Raw genomic sequence first — 26872 nt, 5'->3', positions numbered from 1 at the left:
AGCACACAAGAGTTCAAAGATTAGGTACTTGGCTGCACTCTCGTGTCGTTGATAGCGCGCTCGCAGGCATTCGTCACGATAATGGTATATGTGCTCGAGGGAATTCCATCGATGCCACCCTCTGTTGGGACCCGGGACCCTTTGGGTCGTTTTATGCAGACGGCGGTTATTGCTGTGCTGTGCCGTTCAGCCCAGTGCCCAGTGTCCACTGCCCAAACCGGCATCGACAGCAGATAAACCCGCCTTTCTTAAGTTACCATGCTTCGACTTGGATCTACCACTCTTTTTTTAAGCAAAACGTGCTGGACCGTTTCCAACTACACGACAAGAAAGGCTGGACAGATTATGCATACTCAAAGCCGGTGCGCCGTTCGAGACCTAAATGAAAGATCAGTTGGTGTCTCACTTTGCACGTTCGTACACTGAGGGCTCACTATTGCGTTAGCTTGTTTGTCACTCAAAAAGGTGCATACCGGTCATTTCGTACGTGGTGGCCAAACTTTCAGTTTTAACTATCTCTGCTTATCAGTTGTCATTTGCAATCCCAGTGTGCATTATTATTTTTAAACATCCCATTGAATTCACCATCAGCGGTCACCTGCTCCATGTCGGGCGGCCCGAGGCATGGCGTCTCCATCTGTCCTCCACCCCCCCCCCCCCGTCCAGGGCGGAGCGCCGGCCACCGACGGACCAGGGACTCCCCCGGTTCCTCGAACGATGACGAAATCTGCGCGTCGGCGGCGATAGCACAACTGCAGGTGTGGCACCTCTGCGCAGCGCCGCTCGGCGGGCCGCTCAGGGGGCCCGGGACGAAAGCGCGGTCGATGGGAGGGGACTGGGGTCCACAGTTGTAAATACCGTGCACTCGTACAGCAGGGGCGGCATTCCAGCTTTCACAGCTCACAGTCACATAGGTTTAGTCACGGTTTAGTTACACGACTGGCTCAGTGACAGTGCAATGACGGGATATCGAGAAGTGTCAGAAATATTTGGGAGTTCGTAGGTCAAGCATGTGATTCTATGCAATTTAACACGAAAAGAAATAACGAATGCCAAGCAATGCCATCCGTTGTTGCCTTTCGTTTTTGTCGCAGAATCAGTTCACACTTCACTGGTCGGGGTGTGTGGCACTCTACTCCAGTGCGCCCCTATATACGTCCTTGGGTGCGCCATTGTGTCTGAAGGACTATTTGTAGGTAGGTGGCCGAACCTTATCGCCGCCGGCACACGTGTCGCAGTGTTCCGGGCACCTCTATCGATGATGTCACTGCGCTAAGTGTGCACTCTGTGCACTGATAGTGGCTGTGTGCACAGTGACCACGTGGTGCAGACAGCTGGCGCCTGGCCGGCGGGGACCGGTGGGCGCAGCGGTGTCGGCTGGCCCGGCCGTCAGCCGGAGTTCGGTTCCACGGCGCGGCGCCCGTCTGCCGGCTCACGGAACGGTGACGGCCGGCCGCCGGAGCCTTTCGTCAGCCGTGGTCGCGCGGTGCGCCTGCGCAGCACCTGCGCCAGCCCTTCCCTCCCTCGCTCTCCCTCTCTCCCCTCTCGCCGGCGTCACGGCGGAGGGGCCGTGACCGGCGCCGGCCGTGACGTCAGGCCGCGACGTCGGCTGCTCGGCACGCCCTCCCCCGGCCGGTACAGCGGTGGAAGGCCGCCCGCGGCCGGCCTCGTGGACCACAGCCGGCCCATATGCAGGAATGCACGGCGACGCCTTCTGACAAACTACGAAGGAAGCTGCGATCTAACAACCGCCGGCCGTGATCTGAATGTGGGTAGACTAAAGGATGTAGACTTTAGAGTTAGAGTTCGAGTCACACATTTTCCTATCATATTTATCTCACAGTCACGATAAAGCCTAGCGGGAGAATGGATCTCATCACTCCTTCTTCCTCATCTTCCTCCCATCTCCCTCTCTTCCACCCTCCCCCCCCCCTCTCTCTCTCTCTCTCAATCCCTCTTTCACTCCCTCTCCTTCCTCCCCCTCTCCCGATCGTTTCTCACTCCGGAAGCTACCCAGACGCTGCGGCGCCCGGCCGCTTTCCACCCATGTCAGACAGTACATACACATTACACGACTACACGTGTCAGTTTCCCTTGCACGGAGCTGCAATCAGTGGTATGAATGGACTCATTCAAAGAGCACGCTCGTAATCAGAACACGGAAAATTGAGCTACAATACTACGCTGTGATTTCGGACACGGTAAGAAGTAATGTGCCTATCATATTCGTGGGAAAATGTACCTTGATATTGTGTGCAATGTGCATGATGCAGTCCATTGCATGCCGTGCGTTGGCGTGTCGTCTGTTACGTGGTTTTAGATAGGTACTCGTCGCCCCCGCCCCTGTTCCCGCCTCCTGGGTTTCCACACCCGACGTCCCTCCGCAGAGCCCCCGTGCCTCTGCAGAGCCCCCGTGCCTCTGTAGAGCCCCCGTGCCTCCGAGGAGCGCGCGGTGCCGTTGTGCGCCGGCGCCGGCGCGGTGGCTGGTGAGCTGGGGCCTGGGCCACCGCTCCCGCCGAGCGCGCACCGAGCACCCCCTGCCTGGTCAGCTACTGCCGGCGGCCCGGCTCAGGGGTGACCTTTATCGGCACGCGGCGGCGGCCGGCCCACGCCGCCATGTGCCGCGGCGCGCGCCGGTACCTATCCTTCAACATGGCAGTGCTCCGAATTGCGGGTGGTTGCAGCACCGGCGGAAGGCACGGGCGGAGTGCCGTGACCGCGCTGATGTCACTTCACTTACCCCACGTTCGATGTCTCTCGGACGACGAAGATTCTACGTCGTCCGACCAAGCCCGTTCAAGGTTAGCGGGGGCTCGGCTGCGGTTATGGAACGTGATTGGCCGGACGGCGTAGAATCTTCGCCGTCCGAGAGACATCGAACGCGGGGTTACTGATTCTCTCTCAGTGTCTTCGTGAATGAGTGGTTGCTAGTTATTCAGTTGCCAATTCTCTCGCCTAAACCTCTCACTCATACACTCGCCCATACATACTGTCATACATAAGTTTTCGTCCTCTCTCCCGCTGTCCGTCCCTCCCTCTCCCTCTCCCTCTCCCTCTCCCTCTCCCTCTCCCTCTCCCTCTCCCTCTCCCTCCCTCCCTCCCTCCCTCCCCTCCAATCCCGTCCCCTCCCTCCCTCCCTCCCTCCTTCCCATCGCTCTCTAATGGGTTACTGGTTTCTGACTGCACAGTTGCACACGTTATCAACAGTTGGGCTCGATACTTACGGCTACGGTGTTAAGGAGGGTGACATGTGATAATGAGTGGGCCGGTCGGTGACGGTAATATGAGCTCCCTAATATATCGCAATTAATGTGCCATCCTCGACGGATGCTTCCCCCTCGGTGTAATCATATCATTAAATGTTAGCATATTATAGAAAACTTGTTTATCTCTGAAAAGCTGCTGAAAAGCCTCTGAAAAGCTACAATACATACACACTTAAGAGTATTTTTCTGGTTTGAGGAGTTAATCAAGCCTATACCTATTGCCTAGCCAATAAGCTCACAGAGACATAGGTAACACATTCACATAGCACTGACTTTATTTTGATCTTTTATGGACAGTTGTTTTCTTTCTTGCTTGTACGCGCATTGTGCGATGTACATTGTGTGTCACAAGATTTCCGGTCGCGGTCGTGCGTCTAACGTGTGTTTTCTGTCGCTTGACCTCAGGAGCCTCCGAAAGGCGATCGTGACCTGACCCTGGAATTGACTGGGCTATCCACAAGGCTGGTGGACAATGTGCAGTTGAAGCTGGACGGTCACACACGCGAGCCTCTGTATCCACCTCCCGCCAGGTGTGTGAGTCGTGTGTGGCTGGTGTGAGGCGGGGAGGAGAACAGTTGGGCCAGTCAGTGTGGAGTGGAGAGCGAAGTTTTATCACTGTTGTTGTTTAAGTTTAAAATATTGGAGCGGTGTTGTGTTCGTTTGCCCCTTGCGCTCGTTCGGGCCCGCAATGCTCATAGCAACCCACACTATCAGACTTCTCCCATCTCGCATCGCCAGACTTTTGGGCTATCTTCGTGGGGAAACCTGGCTTCGTCCAGGCCTAAAGCTCATAGTGCCCTGAGTTCGGGGATGAATGGCCTCAATTAGGCACTCGGATCATTTCTCAAGTTATCTGAAGATAACTGCCCGTTGCAGCATTTGACTGAAATTGAGGCACTGTCAGCCCTTTGTACCACTTTTCGGACGCTTTGACCACGTTTTCCAACTGCTTAACCCGCGCCCTGGTGGGGGAGGGGCTATTTTTTGCCCCCCTCCAGACTTTTCGATATATCTCCAGAACCGCTGCGCCGATCGTCACCAAACTTTCAGAACCCTCCCGGACATCAATTTTAATCATTGTGACCAAAAATTTTCCAAAGGCTATGATAGGTTGGCCGGAAATGACGTCAGAGTGACGTCATGATCTGCCGTTTTCGACCCAAAAAAGGGTTTCGCGGGAAGAGCTGTCAGGCCTATAGCTTTGCAAATACAGAAAAATGATAAAGACTTGAAAGCTGTAGAATTGACAGGTCTACAAAACTGCTATCTCTGATTTTTGAAATTTTTGGATTCTGATCCCTCAAAATCAAAATATATTTTTTTTTAATATAATAGCCGAAAAATCCTGGAAGCTTTTTGAATTTCGAAAACCGGAATATATGTGATATTCCTTACCGCCTTCTATCCACATACCAAATTTGAGATCGAAACCTCATTTTTGGCCAAGTTATAGCGAAAAGACTGTTCAAAATTGATGACGTCAAATTTTCAAACTCAATTTTTAGCAATTCTAGACCCCGTAGCGCGAAACAAAGACCATCATTAGACTCGCCGTGACGAGCTGCATCGAATCAATATCCATTTTATGCAAAACTATCAACTTTAAAATTTGACCTTTTTGACCTGACCTTGACCTGACCTCCACCAGAAAGTGACCTAAGCCGTACCTGATGGTCTTATATACAACACCATTAAGTTGGAAATGAAAAATTGTCCATAAAACATGCATCGCACAACCTTAGTAAAGTTGGGTTCATGTGCTGACCCTTGGTGACCTGACCTGTGACCTGACCTGGTATTGTCAGTGACCTCTAATAGCAACATATGTACCAGGAAACTGACGCCCTATCGCTGATTCTCGACAAAATGCGTTTTCCTCGGTGTTATAGCGCATTCCCTAGAAGACCCGTGAACGGTGAAACATTTCATCTTTGACCTGACCTGTGACGTCATCGGTGACCCCGAAGTCAATGAAATTTGGTTTCAATGGACACATTTGACAGGCCTTTCGAACGCCGTTTGAATTTTGCGGATCCGTCCAGTAGTTTCGGAGATATGAGGGGGGGGGGACAAAAAATAGCCCCCCCCCCACCAGGTCGCGGTTTCTGGTTCTCTTCTTCTTCTGGCGGGAAGGATGGTTTCTATACTTTCAGTTTTGACCCATAAAATTTGTCACCATTTTTGTTCCACCCCTCCCATTTATCCTTTCCTCTACCTCCTAGTTCTCGGCCGCCACACTCGTCGTGATACCTTTCAAGCTGGGTCTGTCGCTCAATGGTTTTCCTCCTTTCCAGTGCTATGAAGGCTCCGAATCTGAAGTGGACGATATGTGGCTCTGCTGGTGTGAATACTCTTGAAATAAAGATCAACTGGAAATCAGCAGGCGACAGTAATAAGGGGACAGCTGTTTCGTTACGAACTGGTTGGACGGACATCCGGTAAGTCGTTGCTCATCAGTCTCATGTCCTGAGATGATTCTGCCGCTTTTTTTTTGTTCAGATTGGTGTTAAAATATCGAACGGATTGATAGGTGGAGAGATCTGTAAATTGTAATGCGTATATTATGTGTTTTTTTTTTCTGTGAAAATCATTTTTCTTGTTTGTAACTAGATTACAATCATTGTGCTTGTTCATTTGACTTTTTTAGCGCGAAATAATTGAATAACAAGCTAGTAAACTTAGTAAACTGGATTGTTTTATGCATGTTGAAATCCGAAAAAAAAGAATTATTGACGGTCAAATACTCTACAAATGCCTGGACTGGCAAATATTATTGTTATGTGTACGGGGATCAATGAACGCTTGCAGGGAGGAATCCTTTCAAAATGTTTCACCCCTAACCGCATTTTTGAATAGTAGGTGGGCTATCCCCATTGTCCTCAGATGCAAGCTTGATATGCTCGACTCGCACCTCTTCAGGTATTGGCCACCCATCTTTCCTTTCTCACTTTCTACACCCTTCACTTCCCTCATCTCCCCTCCCACTGGCCTTACCCTCCCTCCGCTCGGTCCTCTGACGCCCCTGTGGGCGCGCAGCTCGAACTCCACCGCGGTGTGGAAGGTGCGCTCTGCCGACTGGCAGTACCGGCGCCTGACGTGGAGCGGCTCCGGGTCGGCCGCCGCCGTCGGGGTCACCAGTCTGGATGTGCTGCCGGCCGTGGCCTGCGTGGCCCACTCGGTAAGTGCGGCCGACGGTGGCGGTGTGGACGGCCTGGGCCGTGCTGGGAGCAGGATAGGTGCAGGGTAGATGATAGACTCTCCTCCACTGTTAGATCGCACTGCTGAAGGTGATGATGTCGTATGATGTGAAGGTAACGAAGACGTAGCAACTTCGGAGTTAAAAGGACCTGTGGTTCTTAAATTTATATGAAATAGCTGATGCGATTTCGCATCTGCAGTGTCAATTCGATTGTAGATGTCATACCATTATGTTTGTTTGTTTTGTGTGCATTAAGAAACTTCTTTCGGTGCTGAAGATCGTTTTTATAGATAGGTAATCACTTTATAAATACGAATGGATTTTGGATGGTTAGAATGTGCAGTGAAATGAAAATTAGGTTCTGAAATAGAAATCACACTCTTTCAGTGTCACGATGAGGCGACGTTGTCAATACGCTCTCCAAACTGCAAGACCTTCAATGGCACTGTGTCTTTTAAACCCGACGTGAGTATATGTGCCGATGTTGTTTTCCGCTGTCACCTCTTCATTCTTGCATTTCATTGTGCTCTATGTAGTAAGTACGTACATAAATGCTGGAGGCATGTTTTTCACGACATTACTTTTGGCAGCATCGTGTTCTTCTCGTCGAGACGCGTCGAATGAACTATACGGTGACCTTGAAAAGTCATTTTGAAAAGTTGACTTCGGGTCAAGGTCATGGCCTGACCGGAAAGGGTCATGCTGCATATCAGTCGATCCGTATCGTCGAGCCGAACACATCTCACGTGATATAACGAGCCTTTGAACTTTTTCTGAGGTATGGTCACTTGACCTGACCTTTAAAGTGACCATCCCACCTTAACAGTTTTGAGTTGAGATAGCCAAATTGGTGGCCATGGCCTGCAAATACCGATTTGGGCACTCAACATCGAAAAATGCTTTAATTCGGAGATATTGAATTTCAAACTTGCAGTTTTCGGATTCTAAGGGGCTAATGCATTGGAATGCCTCCTTAGAATTTGTGACGTCAGCGGTGATCTAACGATTTTAAAACCTTATACTAACATCTTTGTGAAGCAGTGGTGGTATATGCTATTTGCGCGCAACATCTTCCGCAAACGCCGCACTTCCAAAATGAAGTCGCTAGGAACAGCGGAGATGCCAAAAAGTAAACAAAAGTAAAAGTCTAATATCTTGAAAACCGGTGAATATTTTTCGGTGAAATTTGGTCGATATTCGTTTTTGCTCTTTCTGAACCGAGCGACACCACTTTCATGCCAATTCATTAAAGGGACCCTCCCACCTTCAAAAAAATAAATAAATGATTTGGCATCAAAGTGATGCCGCTCGGTTCAGAAAGAGCAAACACGAATATCTACCAAATTTCACCGAAAAATATTCACCGGTTTTACGGTAATTAATATTATTAATAACAACGGTAATTACGTCATCCTCGTTTGCGAACTTGACTCAGGTCTATACACATTTGTCAATATCTACGGTCCAAATGAGGACAATCCATCCTTTTATAAACAAATAGATCAGTTACTGCAGCAGCTTCCGTGTGATAATATAATAATCGCCGGAGACTTTAATATGGTTATGGATATTCACCAAGACTCAAATTATCTGCACGATAATAACACGAATGCCAAAGAAGAACTAAAAAATATCATGCAAAAACATGAATTATCAGACATCTGGAGAAACTTTCATCCGATCAGAAAAGATTATACTTGGATGAAACCAACTCCCCTTAAGTATGGCAGGATAGACATGATTTTCATCAGCGAGCACTTAACAAATCAGGCTCAGGAAGTAGATATTAAATCGGGATATAGGACGGACCATAATCTTTTAACACTCACACTTAACACTACCGAAGAACCTCGTGGTCCCGGGTTATGGAAATTTAACGATTCATTATTAACTGACAACAACTACACTCTGAAGATTAAAACGTTAATTATTGAGACAGTAAAGCAATACGCAATCCCTATTTACTCCACGCAGTTTTTGTGCAATAACTTAAATTTTGAAGAACTACAACTTACCATATGTATTAAGCTGTTCTACGAAACTCTTTTGATGATGATTAGAGGAGAAACTATAAAATTCTCAAAAGAAAAAGCGCGAAACGCGAGAAAGGAAGAACAAGAAGCCATGGAAAAGATAAGAAAGACTAGAGAGAGTTTTGCACTCAGCGGTAGCGAGCACGACTCGGAAAAATTGCTAGTTGCACAAAAAAATCTCGAGAAGTTAAGGGAACCAAAAATTCAAGGTCTCATTACACGATCTAGAGTACGCTGGTACGATGAAGGAGAACGAAATACAAAGTATTTTCTTTCTCTGGAAAAAGCCAACGGAAAACGCAAGACTATTAAAAGATTAAACGTGGATGGAAAATCACTACACAAGAATAGCGAAATAATATCCGCATTTAGTAATCATTTTCAAAAACAATATCGCTCCAAAACAAACAACGAAAACGTTTCTGCTACTGAGTTTCTAAAATGCAACGTAACAAATAAGCTTAGCAGCGACCAAAAAGAAATACTTGAAAACCCAATATCAATGCGAGAACTGAGTACCGGGGCATTCCACGTCAAATCAAACACCGAAATCCGTCATCCCCTTCGATTTTTCTGAAAATTTGTAGGCAGACTGGGCATGGTTCAAAACTGAGTTACGTATAATATTTTCGAAATTTGATAAAGTATCGCTGAGATATAGGCCATCGAATATAGCAAAAAATGCCACACATCAATTTTTTAAATGTCTATAACTCTGGTTCCTTTTCTGGTATCAAAATGATATTAACAGGGTCTTGTAGGCAATTGATAAGGCTTTGATTTTTAAGTATAAAATTAAATTGAAGTGACCTTGAAATGCATTTGACCTTGAATTAAAACAGAAAAATTTAAATAGCAAAAAACACGTCACCTTCGATTCGGGTGATTTTTACATATTATGTCCGTCACAATATTCCTAACCATCTGTGAAAAAATTGGAGTGGGCCATTCATAACTCTCGCGGCAAACGCCGTTTTCATGCATCAACATCACGCAACCGCGCGTGACCTTGAATGACAGAGTCAAGACATGCTTGCTTGTGTACACTTTCTGAAATGAATGATTGCTGATTAGTGATATCCCAAACTCTGCGAGAATGGAAATACATAGTCATTGTAGTCAAGCATTCAAGTTCCATAGTAAAGTGTCTCAGGCAAACGGTATTTTGCGGTGAATTTTGAGCCGTGTGGAAATGCATCATGAAGCCAAAAATTCAACGAAAACATTATCACGCAACGATATCTTCACGTCTTTTTATCTTCACTATACGAAAGACTATACATTTTTGAGTATGTATGGGGAATTTCTAGTTAATCCAATAATAAATATGGCAGTTAGAGACCTGCTAAGAGTAACATGTCGCCGGCTGAGGCGGGATCGGCCGACGCGGGAAACGCAGCAATCACAATTTTGTGTTTTCACGTTCATATTTCAATTGTTTACCAACCGATTTTCAAAAATTCTTACACCATAAGATTGCCTGTACATTTCTTAGTCTTCTCACAAAATTTGACGCGAATCGAAAGTAATCAGCGGTAAGGAGCGCGATGTAAAGACGGAACCATTCCGTTCCGTCCCGGCACAGTCTACAATTCAGGCGGCGGCTAGCGGTCGGCGCCGGCTGCCGAGTCGCCGCGTCGCCGCGGCGACAGGATGTTGTTCACTTTACACCGCTATTACTAGACCAGTTGTGAACCGATTTTCTTCTTGCTTGCACGATGAGATGTGCAATTCAATTTTGGACAGGTAGCTATAATTAATTTCGCATTAATACTATGAGATATTGGCGAAAAACAGGAGGGGTGGGGCGAAATTCACTCTTCCCCCTCCACTGCGCGTGCTAACATACGTTTGCATATGTGCCATTTTCTTCAAAACTTATGAATGGCCCACTCTAAATTTTTCACAGGTTGTTAAGAATATGGTAGGCAATAAAATATATGAAAATTAGCCAAATCGAAGGTGACGTGTTTTTTGCTATTTCAATTTTTGTGCTTAAGAACAGAGTTAAGCAAATTTCAAGGTCATATATTTAAGTAGGTGCAATTCTAAACAAATGCTTAAGAAATTACCTAAACAGCAAGGTTTATTTCATTCAAATCAAACAAGTACAACCAAAGTTATGGTCGTTCAAAAATATAAAGATGCAACATTTTGTAAAAATTCGATGCCCTATATTTAGAAGACCTGTGGTCAGAATGTGCAAAAAACATCAATGTAATGTTCGGGGCGACACAGGAACTCGCTCACAAATTTATAATGAAATCGCTGATGGTAAGGTGCAAAACAGCCGATTTTTGTTCGATTTGACGTGGAATGCCCCTACCGCAATAAACTCGATGAAAACCGGAAAATCGCCTGGTTCAAACGGTTTTACCGCCAGTTTCTTCAAACACTTCTGGGATCACATTGGTATTTTTCTCTTTCGCACATTCAAAAAAAGTATCGAGGAAGGCTCTTTCCCCATAACTTTTCGAGAATCAATAATTACACTAATCCCAAAGAGCGGGAAGCCTTTTGACTCTATTAAAGGATGGCGCCCCATCTCGTTGTTAAACGTAGATTTTAAAATAATATCATCCGTCATTACTGCAAGGCTAAAAAGCGTCCTAGATGACATAATATCACCTTCACAATCAGCATATATGAAGGGACGCTGCATTGCTGAGAACACCAGGCTCGTATATGATGTCATGCAAAAGCTGCACGACGAAAAAAGATCAGGTCTCGTACTTGCCGCGGATTTTGAGGCAGCTTTTGAAAGTATTTCTTGGAGGTTCCTAAATGAAGCCTTGAAACATTTCAACTTTGGAAAAAGTTTTAGACACTTAATTCGTACTGCTTACTTAAACAAAGATAATTACTCACGTTTAATTTTACACGGCCATCTAGGAGAACAAATACCAATGAACCGCGGCATTCGGCAGGGAGATCCTGCTTCGGGTTATCTATTCAACCTCGCTGTGGAGCCATTAGCAAATCACATAAAAAAAATCTTCACTCATTAAAGGAATTAAGATAAATAATGCAGAACTACGCCTTTCACAATATGCGGATGACCTTATCATATTTCTGAGTAATCAATCTCAATCTATTAATAATATAATACCTGCGGTTCAAGAATATTCATCAGTATCTGGGCTTCACCTCAACGTCGATAAAACAAAGTGCCTACAGATCGGCACACCATCAACGCATTCTCAAGAAAACGTTCATACAATTCAATACGTAAACGAATTAAAGTTTCAAAATAAAATGGAACAAATAACTTCGAATAACCTTAGACCTAAGCTGTTGGGAATTGAAAAAGATATTCTGCAGTGGAATAGACGTAGCATCACTCTACTTGGAAAAATAACAGTAATTAAGTCACTTCTATTATCTAAGTTAGTTCATATATTTCTAGCACTTCCCTCGCCATCTGACATCGAAATTAAGAAAATTGAAAAACTGTTGTTCCGTTTTTTGTGGGGCGACAAGCCTGATCGAGTCAAACGGTCCAAAATTGTGCAGAAATATACAAAAGATGGACTTGAAATGGTGGATGTCAAAAGCTTTATTCGAAGTATGAAAGTAACATGGATAAAGAGGCTGCATGATTCACGACATGATTGGACCATCTTAACAAAAGAACAGCTTCCTCCTTCTCAAGAGTTGCTGTTATACGGGGCTACGATGATCTCAGAAGTAATAAATAGGACTAATAATGCTTTCTGGAAACATGTTTTAGAAGCCTGGAGATATTTCAGACAAATATCACAGCCTGACAATCTGGAAATGACTTCCGAAACACTGTGGTTTTCAGACTTTTCCAAATTTAAGACAAGTAAGGTCAAAACATGGGACAAGAAAGGGTTACGGTTTATTGCCGATCTCATAAATAATCAAACCGGAGCAATTCATAGCAAAACAGAACTTGAAAAAGTGTATGGTATTCGTATGACCTTCCTCTGTTATTCGTCACTCATTAGAAGTCTGCCCGAAGAGGTGAAAACAACTAACTACAAATTTCAACTAACATACCCAATTATACCTTACCCATTAAAAATAATCCTCGCAAAAAATAAATTATCCCGTATAGCGTATTTGGAATATGTTCAGCACCTAGGAAAAACGCATCACAAAACACAAAGCAATGCTGAAGGAAAATGGTTGAGAGATATAGATCACTTTCAAAAAGGCACTGTAGCAGATGTCCGCAGTGCTACTAGGAATACCTACTTACAAATTTTTCATTTTCGGTTAGTTCATAGGATTATAGCATCAAATAGTTTTCTGTACAAAATAGGTAAATATGAGAACGATAAATGTTCATTCTGCTGTCGCGAACCGGAAACATTATTTCATCTATTCTGGGACTGCGCTTTAGTTAAGGAGTATATAAGTGAAATTTGCAATGTTCTTAGAACACGTTTTGGAATTGATTATAAATTCAACAAGAAGCAATGGTTCTTTCCAAATCTCAATGACTGCGAAAGCACTGAAGTTATTGTTAATGTTTTAGCGAAAGTGGCCATTTACTCGGCAAAAAAGCAAGATAAAAAACCCTCAGTGCAACACTTTTTTAATGAATTGAAATTAGAGTTCAAGAAAGAACGTCTTCTTGCGGGAAGACGTAATAAGTTGACTGAATTTGGAGAAAAGTGGGAAAGGCTCAGAATACTACCAACACTTGATAGTGGTCACCTTATCTCGATATAAATTAACGACTCCTTACATTCATGCTCGGTACAGACACACATATACATATAAGGGACACAGATACATATACGCAAAACACACACACACACACACCGTTCAAACGAGCCGAACATTAGCCCCTCATCCTCGTCCCACCTTGTCCCTCTCTTTCTTCGCCCTCCGCTGCTACCGCGGCTGCTGCCTCTGCTGCTGCTGCCGCCGCCGCTGCTGCTGCTGCTGCTGCCGCTGCTGCCGCTGCTGCTGCTGCTGCTGCTGCTGCTGCTGCCGCTGCTGCTGCTGCTGCTGCTGCTGCTGCTGCTGCTGCTGCTGCTGCTGCTGCTGCTGCTGCTGCTGCTGCGGCTGCTGCTGCTGCCGCCGGTGCTTGGTCCGTCCGCTGCTGCGGCTGCGATGGCGATGTTGTGCCTTTTTGTGTTTTTTTTTTTTTACAATCTTTAGCTGCGTTGGCTCGTGCGAGATTGGCCGTTCTTTGTGTGTGGGGTTGAGAGGGTGAGGCGCAGCCTGTGGCGACGCGACGGGTGTGGTGGACGTGGAGAAGTTGATGACTTGACGTCAGTTGTGTCCGATGTGTTTGTGATTTGTGTTGTGGGTTAAATAAATTTAAAAAAAGGAAAAAAAAGGGGCTAATGCATTGGAATGCCTCCTTAGAATTTGTGACGTCAGCGGTGATCTAACGATTTTAAAACCTTATACTAACATCTTTGTGAAGCAGTGGTGGTATATGCTATTTGCGCGCAACATCTTCCGCAAACGCCGCACTTCCAAAATGAAGTCGCTAGGAACAGCGGAGATGCCAAAAAGTAAACAAAAGTAAAAGTCTAATATCTTGAAAACCGGTGAATATTTTTCGGTGAAATTTGGTCGATATTCGTTTTTGCTCTTTCTGAACCGAGCGACACCACTTTCATGCCAATTCATTAAAGGGACCCTCCCACCTTCAAAAAAATAAATAAATGATTTGGCATCAAAGTGATGCCGCTCGGTTCAGAAAGAGCAAACACGAATATCTACCAAATTTCACCGAAAAATATTCACCGGTTTTCAAGATATTATATTTTTACTTTTGTTTACTTTTTGGGATCTCTGCTGTTCCTAGCGACTTCATTTTGGAAGTGCGGCGTTTGCGGCAGATGTTGCGCGCAAATAGTATATATCCACCACTGCTTCACAAAGATGTTAGTATAAGATTTTAAAATCGTTAGATCACCGCTGACGTCACAAATTCTAAGGGGCATCCCAATGCATTAGCCCCTTAGAATTCGAAAACTGCAAGTTTGACATTCCATATCTCCGAATTAAAGCATTTTTCGATGTTGTGAGTGCCCAAACCGTTATTTGCAGGCCATGGCCACCAATTTGGCTATCTCAACTCAAAACTAATGTTAAGGTGGGATGGTCACTTTAACTTTTTTTAAGGTGGGAGGGTCCCTTTAATGACCCGGGTCTAATAATTTTCACAACATGTGTGGAAAAGATGCATAAACAGGTGTACAAAAAGCGGTGGCGCTGCGCCCCGCCGTTTGTTTTTAGATATGTATTTGCAAAAAAAAAAAAAACTGGGGTGGGGCTGAAAAACGCCCAACGTGGATCGCATTGTTTCATTTCGCTTTTGTTTGACACGTGCCTCGTTTGGAGTAGTTGATTAGGGGACAAGTATCGTGACCAACTTTAAATCACAATAAATCAAGTGTTCTCAGCCAGACCATCATAAGTGCTATTTTTAACGTTTTTGCAAAAGAGGCGAAAAACCTCTGCCGGCGGTGAGTCTGTGACATGTAATAGCACTTTAGCGATTTCTAGCATCTAGTGGTATGGGTGTTTTTGCTCCTATGCGGCTAGTCAAACTGAGTCGGATGGTAAAAAAGTATCAATTTCGATTAATTTGACGCAAATGATGTTCACTCACGCTGCAAAGCCTCAAAATTTTCTACATACAAACTGGACAGACTGGACAGCCGCGGGGTCGCCTCTGCCGGTGCTGGCAGGTCGAGCAGGCCGGGCGGCCACGTTGTCGCCTCTGCCGGTGCTGGCAGGCCGGGCAGCCGTGGGGTCACCTCTGCCGGTGCTGGCAGGTCGGGCAGGCCGGGCGGCCACGTTGTCGCCTCTGCCGGTGCTGGCAGGCCTGGCGGCCTTGGGGTAGCCTCTGCCGTTGCTGGCAGGCCGGGCAGCCGTGGTGTCGCCTCTTCTGGTGCTGGCAGGTCGGGCAAGCCGGGCGGCCGTGGGGTCACCTCTGCCGATGCTGGCGGGTCAGGCGGCCGTGGGGTCGTCTTTGCCGGTGCTGGCAGGCCGGGAGGGCGTGGGGTCACCTCTGCCGGTGCTGGCAGGTCGGGCGGCCGTGAGGTCGCCTCATTTCGTGCTGGCAGGCCGGGTGGCCACGTTTTCGCCTCTGTCAGTTCTGACAGTCCGAGCGGCCGCGGGGTTTCATCTGTCTGTGCTGGCAGGCCGGGCGGCCGTTGGGTCGCCTAAGCCGGTGCTGGCAGGCCGGGTAGCCTTGGGGTCGCTCCTGTCGGTGCTGGCAGGTCGGGCGGCCTTGGGGTCGCCCCTGTCGGTGCTGGGAGGTCGGGCAGGCCGGGCGGCCTTTGGGTCGCCTCTTCTGGTGCTGGCAGGTCGGGCAAGCCGGGCGGTCGTGGGGGTCACCTCTGCCGGTGCTGGCGGGTCGGGTGGCCGTGGGGTCGCTTTGTTTCGTGCTGGCAGGCCGGGCGGCCATGTTTTCCCCTCTGTCAGTTCTGACAGTCCGCGCAGTCGCGGGGTTTCATCTGTCTGTGCTGGCAGGCCGAACAGGCCGGACGGCCTTGGCGGGGTAGCCTCTGCCCTTGCTGGCAGGCCGGACAGCCGTGGGGTCGCCTCTGCCGGTGCTGGCAGGTCGGGCAGGCCTGGCGGCCACGTTGTCGCCTCTGCCGTTGCTGGCAGGCCGGGCAGCCGTGGGGTCGCCTCTGCCGGTGCTGGCAGGTCGGGCAATTCGGGCGGCCGTGGGGTCGCCTCCACCGGTGCTGGCAGGCCGGGCAGGCCGGGGGGCCACGTTGTCGCCTCTGCCGGTGCTGGCAGGCCTGGCGGCCTTGGGGTAGCCTCTGCCGTTGCTGGCAGGCCGGGCAGCCGTGGTGTCGCCTCTTCTGGTGCTGGCAGGTCGGGCAAGCCGGGCGGCCGTGGGGTCACCTCTGCCGATGCTGGCGGGTCAGGCGGCCGTGGGGTCGTCTTTGCCGGTGCTGGCAGGCCTGGAGGGCGTGGGCTCAACTCTGCCGGTGCTGGCAGGTCGGGCGGCCGTGGGGTCGCCTCATTTCGTGCTGGCAGGCCGGGTGGCCACGTTTTCGCCTCTGTCAGTTCTGACAGTCCGAGCGGCCGCGGGGTTTCATCTGTCTGTGATGGCAGGCCGGGCGGCCGTGGTGCCGTTGGGTCGCCTATGCCGGTGCTGGCAGGTCGGGCGGCCTTGGGGTCGCCCCTGTCGGTGCTGGCAGGTCGGGCGGCCTTGGGGTCGCCCCTGTCGGTGCTGGCAGGTCAGGAGGCCTTGGGGTCTCGCCCCTGTCGGTGCTGGCAAGTCGGGCAAGCCGGGCGGCCGTATGGTCAGCTCTGCCGGTGCTGGCGGGTCGGGCGGCCGTCGGGTCGCTTCCACCGGTGCTGGCAGGCCGGGGGGCCACGTTGTCGCCTCTGCCGGTGCTGGCAGGCCTGGCGGCCTTGGGGTAGCCTCTGCCGTTGCTGGCAGGTCGGGCAGCCGTGGTGTCGCCTCTTCTGGTGCTGGCAGGTCGGGCAAGCCGGGCGGCCGTGGGGTCGCCTCTGCCGGTGCTGGCGGGTCAGGCGGCCGTGGGGTCGTCTTTGCCGGTGCTGGCAGGCCGGGAGGGCGTGGGGTCACCTCTGCCGGTGCTGGCAGGCCGGGCGGCCGTGGTGCCGTTGGGTCGCCTATGCCGGTGCTGGCAGGTCGGGCGGCCTCGGGGTCGCCTCTGCCGGTGCTGGCGGGTCAGGCGGCCGTGGGGTCGCCCCTGTCAGTTCTGGCAGGCCTGGTGGCCGCGGGATTTCATCTGTCGGTGCTGGCAGGCCGGACAGGACGTGCGGCCGTGGGGTCGCCTCCTTCGGTGCTGGCAGGTCAGGCTTCCTTGGGGCTGCCCCTGTCGGTGCTGGGAGGTCGGGCAGGCCGGGCGGCCACGTTGTCGGCTGTCGCCCCCGTTGGTGCTGGGAGGTCAGGAAGCCTGGCGGCCTTTGTATCGCCTCTTCTGATGCTGGCAGGTCGGGCAAGCCGGGCGGCCGTGGGGTCACCTCTGCCGATGCTGGCGGGTCAGGCGGCCGTGGGGTCGTCTTTGCCGGTGCTGGCAGGCCGGGCGGGCGTGGGGCCGTTGGGCTGTCTATGCCGGTGCTAGCAGGTCGGGCGGCCTTGGGGTCGCTCCTGTCGGTGCTGGCAGGTCGGGCGGCCTTCGGGTCGCCCCTGTCGGTGCTGGCAGGTCAGGAGGCTTTGGGGTCTCGCCCCTGTCGGTGCTGGCAGGTCGGGCAAGCCGGGCGGCCGTGGGGTCACCTCCGCCGATGCTGCAAGACCGGGTGGCCCTGGGGTCGCCTCCTTCGGTGCTGGCAGGTCGGGCGGCCTTGGGGTCGCCCCTGTCGGGGCTGGCAGACCGGGCAAGCCGGGCGGCCATATGGTCAGCTCTGCCGGTGCTGGCTGGCCGGGCGGCCATGTGGGGTTGAATCGCCTCTCTTAATGTTGGGATGTCGAAATGCAGGTGGGAAGATCCCGCCCCTGATCGCCCTATTTCACCAGAACTCGCTCGTCTCTACTCCTGATTTCACATTTTCCTTTAGCTGCACGTGGACCTTTGTTCCGTTTTTTTTTTTTTTTATCGTTTCAGTTCTAAACCTCTTCAGAGACCAAGTCTGCTCCCAAACCGCAATTTGCACACGCTTCTGATAGAGTTCACAGCGAGCATGCACCACAATAAGTAAGTAAACTATTTGATATCGCTCATGTGGCCTTAGTCCAGGGTATGGCATGGCACCCCATACTTATACCTACTATTTCAAGTTGGTGGTTTTGAACTTTGGTTGCTTTTATCTTACAGCTTTCCTCCATTCAAATGCCCGGATACCTACTAGAAGATATTGGTGAAACATAGAAAGGCGGCAAACGCAAGCAAGAAGGGCTTAATATATTTTTAATGCAAATTTTCCTGGCAAAATTAAACTTCTACCAAGTGTTATGCACTCACCTGAAAGGCAAAAAAAGCGCAAGTGCGTAAAAGTCAGCGCGGTGATAAGCATAAAAAGCGCAACTACTTAGTTGCGCTTTTCTTGCCTATCACATCGTCCTGACCGCTGCAGATACGCTTTTTTAATAGCTGCGTTTTAGTTACGCTTTTTTTGCTTGTAGTCAGGGAGGATGAAAAATATTTACGCTTTTCTCGAAAAAGAAAATTTGATATAACTCGAAAAATTATACGAATTTCGAAAAACGGTTTTGCAGAAAGATGGAGATTGCTATTCTCTGTCTAATGGTATCAAAATCTCAAAATCGAAAAAATGCGAGTTACGCTTTTCTTGGTTGACACGGCAGTGGTTCTAAAATTAGACATTCGTTGTCGATCAACCTGCTCGGTATTTTCTTTGTTAATTCTGAAGGAACGTTAGAAGTCTTCACGTGTGACTTAACATGGATTATATTTTGTTGCAGACCAAAAGCCTACCGAAATATCTGTTTGTGAAGTTAAACAGCAACAATGTGAATGGCAAGCTGGTGAAGCTGGAGACGCGGCGCGGGCGGCCGGCGGAGATCGACGGCTGGCTGACGACTCTGGCCGAGACGCGTGCACCGGCCGGCGCCTTCGGCCCGGCCAAGGTGGCTCTGCCGTCGTCGCCCAGGGTGGGCGCGTCCCGTCGTCGGCCGGGGTCGGTCCCCTTGCCCGGCACGGCCGGCACGGCAGCCAGCGGTACGGCCAAGAGTACGCCCGTGCGGCAGCCCGCACCAGTCGGCGCCGACAACTCAGTGTCATCCAGTGCGGACGGCTCGAGCCAGTCCTTTTCTCTCTCCAACAGCGGTAACCCGAGTGTGAACGTCTACAACTATGTCGGCACCAACGGGGAGACGGGCCAGCCGACGGTGTCGGCACCGCAGCGGGACGTGGCCGCCGTGACGCCGGACGCCGGCCGGGCGCCGCTCGAGGAGCGGCTGACGGGCGAGGTGACGGAGCTGGAGCCGCAGACGCTACGGTTCCACGCCGAGCCGGACCGGCTGCAGGTGAGCCACCCAATGCCTGCTGTCCGAACGGCCTATCGCCGGCTGAACATAGGCGCTCCGACACGTCTGTATGGCGTCTCATAGATATTCAGTGTCTGATTTTGGTGTTTTAAGGCGCACCAGCAAACGAGGCTATATGGCTTCAGTGTCTGTTTATGCATGCATTCGTAAAATGAACTGTTCGTGATAAGTCGGTTTACCAGTTCATTGGTAGAATTGGATATTTACTAGTTTGACATGTCGCTCCAACTGAGCACCATGAATATTCCAGACATCTTTACAGACATTTCTTAGAATGATGAGCCCTTTGGCCTTAAATCGACACAGCTCCTTGTGAAAGTGTCACATTCGCCAATGGCGGTTATATGAGAGGATATAAGTCGTCTTCTATGGGAAAATTTTCTTGCTTTTAGATGGGGTTTGGATCAGTAGCAGGACTGAGCTCCACGGAGTCCGACGGCCCTGTCATTCAGTGGCCCAAGCTGAAGTCCGGCTCCCTGTCAGTCAGCGACTCCAGATCCTAAAGATCGGTGGCTGGATCACTCTTACCTTGTCAGTCCTGAGAACGCTGACCAAATGCCGTGATCTAATGATCCCCTACCATGCCCATTGCCCAGTGGTCTCAGGAACTCAGTTTCGATGTCACGCTATGCGCTGCAGTTAATTTTGTCATTTGTTTTCCAGCTGATTAGAAAGACAGTGATATGGGTGTCCAGCTGAAAGATTTTTTCTGTGATGAGTAAATCCAATCTTTGAGCAGGGTTCAGATACCGTTGTTTTGATTTTCAGAGCGGGCCTCTAACGTTCGAAGTAGCCAGCAACGGAACGGTGTACGCCCTCCTTATGGTGACGCCAGAGGCGAAACTTATTCGCATCACAGCTCCCAAGTAAGTAACTCTATTTTCTAGACTTCAGCTGTAATTGGTACTGCTCCTCTTCCTTGTTCTCTTGGCCCCTGCCTACCTACTTCTGTGTGTACCTCCCTCCCACTCTTTTTTTCTCTCCTGTTTCTGTCCATAACTACATGTAGCCTATCTCTGTTCTTCTACTTCTCTTTTTCTCCTCTCGTCCATTTCTCTGTCACGTATATTTCTTGTTCACATTTTTTTTTTCTGTAAATACGGCTTGTTTATGCATGATACTTCCCTTGTGCTCAATGCTCATAGTTCTATACCGATCTGCTGTGCTCTGTCTCACATATGTAGACGCATCTGTATCTATCCGAACCTTGCTTCCTCTGGTTACCACCTCTTCCCCAGCATAACTGCCTAGCAGTCGCAACTACGCTGACAGCAGGGAGACGAAAGCAGCCGTCTTGGGCGCGCCGAATAGTTTCAAAACCCACTGGGTTGTAGGCCTTGAGGGCTCTCGCGAAGCGCTGCGCGAAATGTGTTTGTCGTAACGGTGATTATTTGAATAACTAAACATTCTTGGTCTTATAAGTCGATGCCTTATCTCTGCTCGCTCCTGGTCGTGCCCGGAACTTTTTGAACGTCCCTCGTAGGTGTATTTGTGTGTCGATATCTGAAGTGCTGACACCTCCGGTGCTCGCGCCAGCGGTGGCCGCGAGCACGTGCAGCTGTGCCATGGCCAGCTGCGCGGGCCGTGGCTGGATGTGACGGTGTCCACCTTCTCTCGGCGGCCTGTGGGTTTCAGCGGCCGTCTGTACCAGCCCGACACCGAGCTTAGGTCAGCCTGGTGGGGACGGCGGGGAAGGGGGAGGCGGGGGTGACGTGAGGGCTGGGCACACGTGGTGTTAGCGGGGTACTGACTGTTGAAAGTAAGATCAGCGAGCTGAACTAGCGAGCCTTTACTCTAATGAGGTCAGTCTAGGGTCTCTGTGTGTATGGGAGACGGGCACAGCGGGGTCACTGAACGATTAGTTGATGGGTAGATGGATGAAGGAAGCGACACGAAATATATCAATAGTCGGGGTCAGTTATATTAAGTTAAGGACTAAGGTCATATTTTAAAAAGTACAGATGCTTACTTTAAGACGTGACATGCTGCGTTGAAGTAATGTATATGCCAGAACGGCCTTTTTGTAGAATGCACTTTGAGTCCTCGACTCCTCAGTTTGTATTAATTTGTATTAATTGTATTAATTACATGTGTATCATCACGTTTGGTACTCACTGCGGCCTACTGTGTACGCAGTCTGGACGAGCCCAGGCAGGTAGAGCTGGCCCGGAACCAGTCGAGCGTGCGTGAGCTGACGTTTCCCGACTACGAGACACCGGTGGGGCTGCAGGTCAATGCCCCACCCGACACCTGCATGCGCGCCTCTGTCTTCCAGAAGATGGTGAGTCGCCGCTGCACGCGAACTGGGGAGGGTGAGGACGTGCTCATGAGATGCCCGAGTGTCGGACAGGCGTTTGTATTGCAATTTAATGTAGCCTGTTTCTATAACTATAAGTTAAGTAGTAAATGAGCTCGCATTGACTATGCCTCAGTTCTTTCTGTACGAGTGGTCAACAGCGCTGTTGGGACGTCTGTATCTGTGAATCTGGCTGACTATTACGAAACATATCCGACTGTTGGCAGTGTTTTTCACCGACAGTCCTTACCTGCTCATGAAAATGCACATCGGTATGCCTTGATGACAATCCGTCATCGGGGATGCTATTGTAACCGCTGCGCTATGAACGGGACTGCGGGCAGCATCGTTGTGACGGCAGCGACTTGTTGTTGTAAGTTCTGACTGCTACGTGGGCTACGTCGTAACTATGTCGACTATGGACGTTACTTTGGACTATGTCGACAGCGCCATGTTGTAAGTTTTGACTGCTACGGGACTATAACAGTGTGCTAACTGTCGGCAGTGTCAGGCGCTGGCGGGCCGTCTCAAGGACGCCGTCAGCCACAAGTACCTCAGCAGTGGCGACTACCTGCCAGTAGCGGTGAGTTTGAGACGTTATGCTACGGTCGGTGAGCTCGGCTGGGCTGGGACGGCTCATCAGACCTCTTGCCGTTATTATTGTTAACTAATATACGGTATATACGGTAGAATATACGGTATACAGACAGGTGTACTTTTCCTACTCACGTGTGGTGGTGACAGTGATATGTATTATTGCTGAAAATAGAGTATATATCCCTCTAACTTGGTAGTGTGTGTGTAGAGCCGGCCGATCGTCCTTCTCGCCACCCCATCGTCTCTCGCTCGCATCATCTGTTATGTGTCTCTCATATAGTCTTTCATATCGCTTCTCGGTCGCGTCGTCTCCCCCACCCTTCCTCTCACCGTCTCTCACACATTTCCTTCACGCCCTCCTCTGTGCTGGTGGCACGCAGTGGCGTTGCTCCCCCGCCCGGCGCTGCTCCCCCGCCGCTGTGTGACCGGCGCCGTCCCCCGTCAGAATGCCTTTCACGCCGGTCGGGCGTTTCTGCGGACCGAGTGGGCCGCGCCAGAGAACTGCGGCCTGCCCGCCGCCGTCACGTCCGGAGCTGGCGACCTGCTGCGTGCGATGCTCACCCTGGACGAGCATGAGGACAGTGATGTCTTGCCGGTGGTACTGCTGCCTCCAGTGGCACTGGCGATCATCGTGCCGGCCATCGTCTTCTGGCTGGTGCGCTCGGTTGTGACCAAGTAAGTTGGGGGGGGGGGGGCGTTTTGTAACCCTCCGGTGGTCATCCTGGGTGGCCCGCAGGGTTGTAGACAGAGACAGGCCGGTTTGGATCCTTTCTCATGTGATTGTTCGTGCCTCAAAGCGATAAGAGTAGTTGAAGACTAGGTCCTGTATTTCTTTAATTTATTAAGGTAGTACTGATTATTCGATGAAAGAGACGGGAAAGATCAGCTGTGCGTGCTTCATCAAGTGTACTTTATTTCCTTATACCCTGGAAGATGTACCGATTTTTCCAACCCTCAGAGAAAAATACCTTCTCTCCTCCACACTCCGGCCGTCCCACTGTAATTCTGACGATCCCCTGCGCCGTATCCAGGAGGTGGCTGAGAGACTGGTCCTCGGACGGCGGCGGTGCCACCATCAGCGAGCTACCGGAGACGCCGCGCCTGCCGCGCCTCGTGCCGCGTCTGCTCGGCTCCGAGCACGGCAAGAAGGCTCTGCCGGCGCCGGCCGCCGGCTCCAGCTCCGGCTCTGCGCCCGGCGCCGGCTCCGGCCCGGCTGCCATGTCGGTCATCTCGGAGGCCCGCTACCCGGACATCAGCTCGGAGAAGCGCCGGCTGGCGGCCGTGGTGTCGGGCCAGACACCCAGCGGCGTCAGTGTCGGCTCGTACCCGGACCTGAGCGAGGAGCAGCGCCGCGAGGTGGCCGCCGTCGAGGCAGAGGACGAGGAGGAGGAGCGGGCAGAGCAGGGAGGCGAGAAGGAGCGGCTGGCGGCTCAGCTGGGCGTGGGCGGCCGGCCGGCGCCGCCGTCTGCGCCCGCGGCAGCGGAGGACTTAGAGACCAGGTCGGTGGACGGGGGGCGGCGGTAACGACTCACTGTCGCGTGCAGAATGTGTGTTTTGGAGTGAATGGGAAGCAGTGGATATGTCAGGTCCCGTGTCTGTCCTTCCCTGGTGCAGCCGTGTGATCTACAGGGTGGACCAAAAAGGATGGAAACATTTTGAACTCGCATAAAACATGCATTATTGCATGCATGTGACTGAAATTGGTACCAAACGAGAGTACATTTCGTGGAAATTCATAACGGCATCACTCTCATCTGCTTTCTCTCGTTTTCAGTCTCTCACAGCAAATGTTCGAAGAGACCACCTTCGCGAGACAGGCACAGAGCGGCCAGTCTGGTGGCTGACGCGATAGCCCGACGACACATGTTCGCTGGTATGGCTCACACAGTTTTGGTGATCGCTCTCTTCAGGCCACAGAGAACTTCCTTGTAGACCTGGCCCTTGAGATGAGATGATAAAGAAGTCACTGCACAGCAGCAAGGTCACCGAAATGGTGTGCCCTCAGCGGAAAAGGAATCGTGGGTCCACTTTGGTTCGAGGAAAGGAGCGGCTACACCGTGACCGTCAATCAACAGCGCATACCAGGCGGCGCTGAGGAAGTTCTGAGAGCGAGTCCAAACGAAGCAGGGCAGCTTCATCATAGACCTTATGTGGTTCCAGCAAGACGGTGCGCCTCCTCACATCGCAAAAACAACGCTCAAGTGCATCGAAAACCACTTCAGTGACCGGCTGATATCCCGCGGTGCCAGTCGGAACTGGCCTACCTGCTCATCCGACCTGACCCCTATGGATGTTTTACTGTGAGGTCATCTCAAGGGCCAGATCTACAAGGAAGGTCCAGAAAGCCTCCGAACTGAAGAGAGCGATCAGCAAGGCTGTGTGAGCCATACAAGCGGGCTATCGTTTCAGCAGCCAGGCTGGTCGCTCTGTACCTGTCTCGCGAAGGTGGTCACTTCGAACATCTGCTGTGAGAGACTGAAAACGAGAGAAAGCAAATTTCCACGAAATGTACTCTTGTTTGGTATCATTCCCAGTCACATGCATGCAATGATACATGTTTTATACGAGTTTAAAATGTTTCCATCCTTTTTGGTCCATCCTGTATGGACGTATGGTGTAATATGCCCTACGCCCCGTGTCTCCTCTTCCCCGCTGCAGCCGTGTGATCTGTGATATAATATGGCCCGCTCTCCCCGTTCTGTTGGCGATGTGTCGCTGCTGCCTGAGTGATACCTAACCTGTCGGTCCCGTGCCTCCCGTTCCTCTCTGACCCTAATCAACAAACAAACCCTTCCTCGCTGACTGCCCCTCCCCCTCCCGTTGACAGTGTGTCGCTGCTGCCGGAGCCTTCTGAGCCGGGCAGCTCGGCCGTGGTCCGCCGCTCTGGATCGGACGCCTCTGGCGCGCTGCTGGTCAGCCGCTCGCCCGGCGGCCTGGCCGGACCGCTGGCGGTCGCCCGGCACGTCTCCGCGCCCACCCTGTTCGGGTTCGCAGTGGCCGTGCTCGCCACTTCGACCTACTTTTCGGCCACATCTCTGAAGGTGCGCTGCCGAGCTGGGCCTGAGAGGAGGCTCTGGAGGGATGGAAGGACACCTGTGATGCACGAAACTGCTGGTCTGTAGCCGTTTTTGGGCTTGTGGATAATATGACCATCGGTATTTGTGGAATCATATTCTAAGCCAGTCTGTCTACATCACAATATTGATGTATTTGGCAGTGTGGATATCGTCTAGGTAACTGTCAATGGTTTGATTAGATTCGTCGGCGCGTCTGGTCCGTTTCAACTGTACGACCCATTCAGTTCGCGCCTGTCGTGTGTTCCTCAGGCTTACATGGCTGGTGATGCGGGCGCGTGCCCCACTTCTGCCACCTACACGGTCATGGCGAGCCAGCTGCCCAGCGTGGGCGGCCTGGTCAGCCTGCTGCCGACTGCCAGCTACGCTGCCTGCATCTGGTTCCTGCGCAACTCGTGGGTCCGCCACGCCTCCGACACACAGCTGGTCAGTCAGGGACGACATTAGGGGAGGAGAACTGGTGGGTAGACTTCGCCAAACTCTATATTGCTATCTATTTACTCACCACGACTGCAATACAAATTCGGGATGTTGTAGCATCTTATTCAGCTATGTTGGGGGACCGTGGCCGATATGTTTACAGCCATATACTCGATTTATCATTGCCAATAGCCCACAGTTCCTTTCTACAATATGTGGTAGCCCATCTCCGATGAGTCACAGCCACATTACCCGAATAGTAGGACTAGGTATGTGATGTCTATATTTGTATCCCCCTTCACCCATACGTCACAACGTCCAACCATGCTGTATCACAGCCCCCAACTACCCATTCTTCTGACAGCTGTTGGGCGGAGGGATCGTCTGTGCGGCGCTGTTACACAGCCCTATACCACAACCAATACCAGCTATATCAAACTCCGCACTCCGACATAATATCTCACAGCCCCATACCTCGCCGTATTACAGTTCTCATTTGCCGTCTGCCATTTCAGCTGGAGCGCGGGATCGTCTGGCCGGCGCCCGGTCTGGAGTGGCTGCTGGTGGTATACGGAGCGCAGTCGGCCGTCAGCGGACTCTGCCCGGGCAACAACCCGTGCTTCACTGCCAGTGAGTTATACTGTATGCATGACACCAACCCGTGCTTCACTGCCAGTGAGTTATACTGTGTGCATGACACCAACCCGTGCTTCACTGCCAGTGAGTTATACTGTGTGCATGACACCAACCCGTGCTTCACTACCAGTGAGTTATACTGTATATACTATGTATGACACCAGCCCCAGCTGCTTCACCAGTTATCCGTGACACTAGCCTCTGCTTCTCCACCGGTGAGTTATTAATGTCACCCATCAGTGAGTTATCCGTGACACCAAGCCCTGCCTTAACACCAGTGAGTTATCTTTGGCATCAGGCCCGCCAGCTTAAACACCAGTGAGTTATCCACATTTCACAGCACTAACCCTTTTCAGCATGAGTGCTACTTCACCAAGATTCTTACAGATATGCTTCACCACCAGTGAGTTTTCTGTAGTTTGAC

At 50.7% G+C, this 26872-nt stretch overlaps 1 protein-coding gene across 1 annotated transcript in view; it reads left to right on the top strand.

The window, feature by feature from the left end:
* LOC122391406 overlaps positions 1-26872 on the top strand; it is a 36498-nt gene that overhangs the window by 4402 nt on the left and 5224 nt on the right. Inside the window, exons 3-16 of the mRNA XM_043385265.1 lie at positions 3672-3796; positions 5561-5704; positions 6303-6444; positions 6853-6930; positions 18841-19404; positions 20194-20291; positions 20962-21093; positions 21562-21706; positions 22227-22304; positions 22764-22993; positions 23350-23817; positions 25146-25359; positions 25645-25818; positions 26328-26442. Of these exons, the coding sequence (XP_043241200.1) occupies positions 3672-3796; positions 5561-5704; positions 6303-6444; positions 6853-6930; positions 18841-19404; positions 20194-20291; positions 20962-21093; positions 21562-21706; positions 22227-22304; positions 22764-22993; positions 23350-23817; positions 25146-25359; positions 25645-25818; positions 26328-26442 (2707 nt within the window). The remainder of the gene's footprint in view (positions 1-3671; positions 3797-5560; positions 5705-6302; positions 6445-6852; positions 6931-18840; positions 19405-20193; positions 20292-20961; positions 21094-21561; positions 21707-22226; positions 22305-22763; positions 22994-23349; positions 23818-25145; positions 25360-25644; positions 25819-26327; positions 26443-26872) is intronic.

Source organism: Amphibalanus amphitrite, unplaced genomic scaffold (assembly GCF_019059575.1).
Source record: "Amphibalanus amphitrite isolate SeventyFive unplaced genomic scaffold, NRLGWU_Aamphi_draft 000436F_arrow, whole genome shotgun sequence".
In the NCBI taxonomy this organism is placed as follows: Eukaryota; Metazoa; Arthropoda; class Thecostraca; order Balanomorpha; family Balanidae; genus Amphibalanus; species Amphibalanus amphitrite.
Note: the sequence above shows the minus strand (reverse complement) of the source record. Positions and strands in the feature narration are given on the sequence as shown.